This window comes from Triticum dicoccoides, chromosome 4A (assembly GCF_002162155.2).
Source record: "Triticum dicoccoides isolate Atlit2015 ecotype Zavitan chromosome 4A, WEW_v2.0, whole genome shotgun sequence".
Classification (NCBI taxonomy): domain Eukaryota; kingdom Viridiplantae; phylum Streptophyta; class Magnoliopsida; order Poales; family Poaceae; genus Triticum; species Triticum dicoccoides.
The window spans coordinates 5,276,390-5,284,486 of NC_041386.1; the positions used below are offsets into that span (position 1 = coordinate 5,276,390).

The 8,097-nt window shown below is 49.2% G+C and overlaps 2 protein-coding genes across 2 annotated transcripts; both read left to right on the top strand.

Moving 5' to 3' along the window:
* Positions 1–734: 734 nt before the first annotated feature.
* LOC119288504 (60S ribosomal protein L8-1-like) lies at positions 735–2,059 on the top strand. Its single transcript, XM_037568115.1, has 2 exons — positions 735–1,174; positions 1,273–2,059. The coding sequence occupies exons 1-2, from the start codon at positions 735–737 to the stop codon at positions 1,616–1,618; spliced, it is 786 nt and encodes a 261-aa protein (XP_037424012.1). The 3' UTR covers positions 1,619–2,059.
* Positions 2,060–5,778: 3,719 nt separating this feature from the next.
* On the top strand, positions 5,779–7,771 carry LOC119288505 (cytochrome P450 89A2-like). The gene is made up of 2 exons (XM_037568116.1): positions 5,779–6,874; positions 7,261–7,771. Exons 1-2 carry the CDS (start codon positions 5,780–5,782, stop codon positions 7,699–7,701), a joined length of 1,536 nt encoding a protein of 511 aa, XP_037424013.1. The 5' UTR covers position 5,779; the 3' UTR covers positions 7,702–7,771.
* The last annotated feature ends 326 nt before the right edge of the window (positions 7,772–8,097 follow it).

Here is an 8,097-nt window from a genome sequence, read left to right on the forward strand (position 1 = left end):
GTCTGACCCCTGCTCGCACCCCCCTGTCTCCGCCTCTGCTTATGTGTGAGACCCGGGGGAGGGGGGGCTAGTATAGGATGTGTCCTTAGGCGAGATCAATCAGATCAATTTATTTGAAGATAGAAAACATGTTCAATCTATTTGAAGATAGAAAACATGTTCAGTTTCTTGAAAATATTTAGAGACATACATCCATGCTTAATGTACAATCTCAATAAGTTTCAATTCCTAATTTGAACTACATTTAGAGAAAAAAGAAGACAAAATCGAATGTGAATAGTGTCAAATACTGTTTATCCAAAGCTGACGCTATTTATAGTCGAATTCGAGGGGTAGTATTTCATGTTCGTTGGTGTGATTTCTTACCATGACTTCAACGTGAACTTCCATAATCATGCCGTGCTTAATGTATGTTGTCACGAAACATGCTCATGCGGCAACAATATCAGACCTCACCATGCAACAGAAATCCTGGTTCTAAAAAAAAAGAAAGAAAGAAAAGGCATGCGTGGTTGGTGACCAGATCGAACACGAGCAGCTTGCACCCGAGCGAATCGGACGGCGGGCAGCCAAACCCCACCCGTGCACCGATCGCAGCCGTCGACCACGCTTTCGTAGGCTGCACTCCACCGAAGCCTATATATGCACGCGGCCGTCTCGCGCCTACGCCTTCATCACGTCTCACGTACGAACACAAAACCCTCGCTGCCGCCGCCGGAGAAGAGGAGGAGAAGATGGGCCGCGTGATCAGGGCGCAGCGCAAGGGCGCCGGCTCGGTGTTCAAGTCGCACACGCACCACCGCCAGGGCCCGGCGCGGTTCCGGGCGCTGGACTACGGCGAGCGGAACGGGTACCTCAAGGGCGTGGTGACGGACATCGTGCACGACCCCGGCCGCGGCGCGCCGCTGGCCCGCCTCGACTTCCGCGACCCCGTCCGCTACAAGCACCGCAAGGAGCTCTTCGTCGCCGCCGAGGGCATGTACACGGGCCAGTCCGTCTACTGCGGCCGCCGCGCCGTCGTCGCCATCGGCAACGTGCTCCCGCTCGCGTCCCTCCCGGAGGGCGCCGTCGTCTGCAACGTCGAGCAGCACGTCGGCGACCGCGGCGCGCTCGCCCGCGCCTCGGGCGACTACGCCATCGTCATCAGCCACAACTCCGACAACGGCACCACCAGGCAAGTTTAATCGATCTTGTATGCATGCATGGATGGATCATGGATGGAGACCAGTAGATTAATCTGACTTGTGTGCAACCGTGCGTACGTGCGTGCAGGATCAAGCTGCCGTCGGGGGCGAAGAAGGTGGTGCAGAGCGGGTGCAGGGCGATGGTGGGGCAGGTGGCCGGCGGCGGGAGGACGGAGAAGCCGCTGCTCAAGGCGGGCAGGGCGTACCACAAGTTCAGGGTGAAGAGGAACAGCTGGCCCAGGGTGCGCGGCGTCGCCATGAACCCCGTCGACCACCCGCACGGAGGAGGCAACCACCAGCACATCGGGCACGCGTCCACGGTCCGCCGCGACGCGCCTCCCGGGCAGAAGGTTGGACAGATCGGGGCGCGGAGGACCGGCAGGCTCAGGGGGCAGGCCGCCGTCAACGCATCCAAGGACAGCAGGGCCGCTTAGTTCAGTTAGAGATCTTCATACATATCATCATCGATCAGCTAGGTTATTACTTAGATTTCGGGACCGTTATATCTGTCATGCTTTCCATTGGGGGTTGTGGTACTATTTGGACTTTGGTCGAATTATGTATGGGAAGTTTTAGTTTTATATACTCTTAAATTAGGGCGACTAGCCCGTGTATTTCGACGAGGGGTGTCATTTGTGAATGACTTTCCTGACGTGAGGGATGATATTTTCTTCAGAGAAACTTGACCGTTTTTGTGAGAGACCCGTTTGATCCCGACTAAAACTGCCATTAAGAGGGTTCGTTTGCCGTCCCTCTCGTAGTGAATGTCAGCTAGATAAGATTTCAGTATTCTAGTACATCAATATTATCTGACATATACCTTGTATCCACCATATTCTAGATTTTGGTAACATTTAATTAATTTGATTGGAGAATGAGTAGGGAAAGGCAAAAGAAGTTTGATTTAATGCAGGACACGGTTTTGAAAGTACTGATTTGATTTTGTTTCGTTATTATTACTATATTTATGATTTATGATGGTCTTTTTATGTGACATCGGTTGGGATCAAAGAAAGAGGTGAGAACGTTGGGAGGAAAAAACCGGGCAGGAGGGGAGGCGAGATAACCAACTCTCCCTTAATGATAGAGATTTGTTCAAGAAAATTACCGACCTGATCCATCGGTTCGCTTGGTGCAGCGCTTGGACTCTCACGGCAACTTGCCCATTCTAATATGATTCTTGACCAGCCTCCTTCGGACCAAAAATACTACACCTATGAGGACTATTTTACGGATCCCCTGCTACGGACGGACGTGGCCTATTCACATTAACTTCCCGCCCCTGATTTCAAGTGGTGAGGCCCCTCATAACTCAATCAGATAAGACCATCATGGATCCGTGGCCGTATTCCGTAAGTTGCAAGCCACCCCATACAGCCATACCCTTACCCGTCACATTTAAGCTTACCCACCACCCGTACCCATACCCGCCAGTGGGTACAACTTTGTCCCATACCCGTCACCCGATAAGGTAAATGGGTACCCGTGGGTAAAAACACCCACGTTTGATACCATCATTTTGAGCAACATATAATCATAAACAACAACATATAATCATAATTTATAAAGGACAACACATAATAACATCAATGCATCTACTACCCCTATAAAAGCACGAAAGGGCGGAGAACCCATTCATCCTATCCATCAAATCGTGTGATCTGACTGTTTACATTGCTCTAACGTATTAAACGTGTTTTATGCTTTAATTACCCACCATGCCATTAGCCTGGCTGCTATCCTCTACTGCCTCTTTCAAAGGAAAACACAAAAAACAAAACCGCTGCCTCCCGCTAACTAGCCACTAATCCAATGCACGCACGCATCACGCACGTTCTCCCCAGAAAACTAATCCCACTCAAATCACGTCCCCTCGATCTCGATACGATCAGTCTTGGCAAAACGCCTCCACCGCTAGGACGTCCTGCCGGGTCGGCGGCCGCTTCACGCCGGAGGGCGCCGTTGGGGCATGTAGCGCCGCCCGCCGGGAGATGCCGTGGCCGTGTATGAGGACCAGCTGCCCCCGGGAGTGGCCGTGTCCGCTGGCAGCCACGCCGGAGGGCGTCATTCGTCGCATCGCCTCCTTGATGCCGGCCAAGAGAGCTCAGGCGCCGCTTGCCGCTGTGGCGACGGAGGTCCTTCCGGTCTCCATGGGGCGCGCATTGAATTTTCTGCTGTTTGTGTTGATTTGAACCCTGAAATTGATGCATTTTGTTACCATTATGAAAATAGAAACCGAAGACTGGAGCACAAGCTAGCTAGCTTCTTCGTGCATGCTGCTACCTGCTAGCTAGCGATTACAGTTTGCAAATCATGGCCTTGCACTCTGTTTATGCGATGTCTGCATATGTACGAGATGCATGCACTTGCTTGCTGAGTTGCACTCGAGGCATATTGATTATAGGTTACCTTATGTGCAGGTACGGCCAACCACGAGCCTACACATACAGATTGAAGAATGAAGAATTGCATGAAATGTTACCGTCTGTTGGTGATAGTGCTTTGCATGATTTTAGGACTTAGTGGATACACTGATCTAAATTTGATAGATGTTTCTTATTTAGTTTTTGTTTCAAACGCATGCTTTAATTGATGAACACTGTTATTAAGGAAGGTCTTGTTCCAAATGCACATGCCTTCCATGTTTAACTCTGAACAGAATGAACTGCACTTGCTACAACCAGACTGAACTGAATGTATAGAAACATGTACAGGTTCCCCTATCCCGCTCGCCCCTCCGGCAATGGTCCGGCCACCCCAGCAATGGTCCGGCCACCCGAGCACGGATCCAACATCTAACACGTGAATCCTCGCCGTCCCCATCCTCAACGAAGATACAGGGAGCAGATTTTGCGGAATCTATCATTTTGTGTTACATTTGTTGCCATCCAAATATTTTGCATAGACACCTTAAATTTTGCTGCATGTGAGCTATGCTAATTTAAATTTACATGACATTTTAATTTCATATTTTGAATTAAGATGCCATCATCACTTTTGGTTGTGTTAGCTCTACTCCACTTTGTCATTTCTTGATGTTTGGATTGACCATATCTTAATGTCCATTATTGCTAACATTAGGAATTATATGCACATGAAACTGAATTACAACATAGAAGACTTTGATCAAGATATACATTTTATATTTAGAAAAGATATGTAATAAGTCTTTTTATGTTCCCTCAGTAGTTATTCAATGTACCAAATTTATGAAATTTCAATTGATCAAGGGAGCATTGGTCTAATTTAAAAGAAGATTAGTAGCTTATTTGGTTCACGTATATTTAGAAGGGGCGGAGAAAATTTCTTGCTGAGCTTTTATTGTGTGTTGCACGTGCAAACTTATGTAATTAAAACTGTTGTGTTTTTAGTTAGGAATAGATGTATCCCGTTGGCATGAAACTATTTTTGATCTTCAAAACGAGCATTAGTAAAAACGTGCGTTGCACATGCAAGCTTGCTAGTACTTATAAACAACACATCATAAACATCAACACATTCTATAAACATCAATATTTTCTTGTACACACCAAAACATCAACACATAGTCATAAATAGTAGCACATAGTCATACATTTAAAGTTCACAAACTCAAGACAAAGGGTAGGCACAATTTGTCCGTACTTATTAGATTTTATCAAGGTACATGGGTATGCGGGTACGGGTTATATGATCCCTTACCCGTACCTGCTCTACCCGATGGGTTTAAGGTTTCCCCATTTATATACCCATAGGTAAATTTTTGTCCCACACCCTTGCCCTAATAGGGTTTTTACCCGCAGGGTACATGGGTAATGGGTACCCATTGACATCCCTACTTCGGACACTCTTATGGCCAGCTTGGAGGAGGGTGTGGGAGCAAACACATTGGAATTTGTGCAGGGGATCCAATGATGCAGAGGGCGTTCACTGCGAGTCACGAATTTTTGACATTAATATAATTGCATTTGGGTAATTTTTTGCTGCATTGATGGTTATCGGTGTTAATTGTTTCACGTTTGTGTCATCAATTACTTAATTTATTTTTCACGTTTTAACCGATTTTAAGCAAACGCGTGTCATAGTTTTCGAACACGACATTTGCCGCATAGTTTTTTCTCAATCAAAAAGTTAAATAAAAATAAGTCATAGCTTGGTCTTCATTCTAACGTTACCATAGCATACTCATCCGTAAGATGCCAACCTGTCAAGCAAGTCGAGGTGTGGCATTCTCCTTCTTCCCGCGAAGTGTGGCATATCCTCGCAAAAGAATAGCAAAGACGATGGCTTGCTTTCCACTTGTCAACTCGATCGTCATTGACAACTCTGATACAGTCATGTGGTCCTTAATTCATGGGAACCTTAACAACTTTTATTCATTTTTGAATTTGAACTGGGATAACCCCGACCTCAACAATGCTGGCCAGCCAGAAGACGTTCACAATTAAAATTCCTGTTCGCGTCTGGGTAAAGCCATCGATGGATAAAGAGTAATGCTACATCTACAAAGGTTTACTTAATCAACCTTCACAAGGTCTATATAAACACTAGTAAACGTCTACGTGGTATGAAGGGGAAGTAGCAGCAGCAAGTAGCAAGTCCGGTACGGTCACGCCATGCAAGAGTTGATCCTCCTCCTGCTTCCCATGACGCTCCTCGTCGTCATCGGCAGCCTGCTCCGGCGTGCACCGCCGATCAAGGAAATGCGAACCCGCCTTGCCGCCGTCAAGTGGGGTCTCGTACGTGACTTCTCCGCTGCCTTGCGGCAGGAGGTCGTCGTCACGGACCGTGTCACCGCGCACCACCTCCTCGTCCGCGGCGGTGCCGGGGGCGCGTTCTGCAACCGTCCCCCGACGAGCGCGGCCAGCGCCATCCTCTCCGGCCAGCGCCACCACAACATAACCTCTGCGCCCTACGGCTCGCTCTGGCGTGCCACCCGCCGCAACCTCGTCTCCGAGGTCTTCCACCCGTCGTGCCTTCGCCTCTACGCCCCAGCCCGCCGCGCCGCGCTCTGCGGCCTCGTCGCGGACCTTCGTGAACAGTGCACGTCTAAGTCTAACGACGGCGTGGCCCTCGCGGCCGAGAGCATGCACGCTGCTATGTTCGGCCTGAACGCCACCATGTGCTTCGGCGATGGCGTCGACGCAGGCCTCGTCCGCGCCATGGCCGACAACACGGAGGAGCTCATCTGGTCCCTCGTTGGTGTGCGTGTCTTCGCCGCGCTCCCGGCGTTGACCAGGCTAATCTACCGCGAACGGTGGAACAAGCTGGCCGCGCTCAGGCGGCAGCAGGAGGAGCTGTACCTCCCGCTCATCAATGCCCGACGCGGCAGGCGGCGTCGACCGTCCGGCGAAGCCCCAGCATATGTGGACACACTCATCGAGCTCCTGGTCGCAGACGAAAGGAACTCCGCCTACGGTGGGAATGCTTCCAGTCGCAAGCAAACGCTAACGGACGGTGAGCTTGTGGGGCTCTGCTCCGAGTTTCTTGGCGCCGGCACGGAGCCCCCGACCGCGGAGCTGCAGTGGATCATGGCGAACTTGGTGAAGCATCTGGACGTCCAGGAGGCCGTCCGGACAGAGATCGAGGCTGTGGTCGGGGTGGACGCCGAGGAGGTCGGCGAGGAAGACCTTGGTAGGCTGGAGTACCTCAATGCTGTGCTCATGGAGGCGCTCCGTCTGCACCCCAGCGTGCCCTCTGTGGTTAGGCAGGTGAGCAAGTAACTACTTTCCAGTTCTAAAAAAACCTGTTCTCTAATCGATTTCTCGTTTAAATATGGAAAATTCCTTCAATGCTATGAAAAAAGTAAATCAAAACAGTTTATGTAGAATGATGAAATTAGAACGGATACATAGAAAATACTTAGATTTTTGAAAAAAAATCCAGAATGAAGTCTTTATGCTCTTATTAATAGCATGATTTACTAACCTTATGATTTTGCATAAGATAGGTGAAAATTGTTAGTCCTATTGCAAGAATACTCCACTTTTCATCATTTTCATAATAGAATACTTATATTTTAAGTTCGTCGATAGGTTAATTATTAAGTTTAGTATAAGTCAAGGTCACACATACTTGATATTTTCTTCCTCGCAAGGTGATGCCCGAGGACCACGTTGTTCTGGATGGCCGGCGCGTCACGGCAGGGACGATCGTGCAGTTCCAGTTGGAGCGTCTGGGGCGGGACAAGACGTCGTGGGCCGACCCAGATGAGTTTCAGCCGGAGCGGTTCCTGGCTAGCGGCGGGGGCAATGTCGTGAGCCTTGTGGCGGCTGCAGGAAGCGCCGGAGAAATTAGGATGATGCCGTTTGGTGCGGGCAGGAGGATGTGCCCTGGCATGGGTGTCGCGATGCTTCAGTTGGGGTACTTCGTTGCAAACCTCGTGAGGGAGTTTGAGTGGACGGAGGCGGAAGGCGACATGGCTGTCGACCTCGAGCCACATGTCGAGTTCTTGAACTTCATGAGACGGCCGCTGCGTGCTAAGCTCACGCCACTGAATAAGGGGGTTGGAGGTTCAGGAGCCTTTTCAGACCAATGAATAGCTATGGAGACAAGTCCTAAGAAACCTTAATCATAAGCCTGATCAAAAGTTTAAAATGCATACAAACATTCAGGGGTTTTCTGCTTTCCATTATCTAAGTGTATTGTCTAAATTGTATCTAAGTTTACTGTTTGAATTGCATGATCAAAAGTATATATTGTATTGTGTGAGATCATATTAGTCTATGGCACAAAGGCTCATGTATCATAGAGGGGAAATTGGACAAGTCTAGGTGGTGCACTCGCTCTAGCTAGAACTATAGGATGCCCCCTTTCCGACAACCCTCCTTTCCCTAAATTGAATGGGTGTCGGGACCTTGCTAGAGACGAGGACGATGTTGTGAGTTGCAACATCCCAAGGTGGGGGGAGGGATCTGCCGTCATCAGAGAAGAA

Excerpts from the sequence above, each read along its gene's own strand:
- LOC119288505 (XM_037568116.1), top strand. The coding sequence starts at position 5,780 with ATGCAAGAGTTGATCCTCCTCCTGCTTCCCATGACGCTCCTCGTCGTC. Across the intron at positions 6,875-7,260 it reads TGCCCTCTGTGGTTAGGCAG|GTGATGCCCGAGGACCACGT; the intron begins GTGAGCAAGTAA and ends CTTCCTCGCAAG.
- LOC119288504 (XM_037568115.1), top strand. The coding sequence starts at position 735 with ATGGGCCGCGTGATCAGGGCGCAGCGCAAGGGCGCCGGCTCGGTGTTC. Across the intron at positions 1,175-1,272 it reads TCCGACAACGGCACCACCAG|GATCAAGCTGCCGTCGGGGG; the intron begins GCAAGTTTAATC and ends ACGTGCGTGCAG.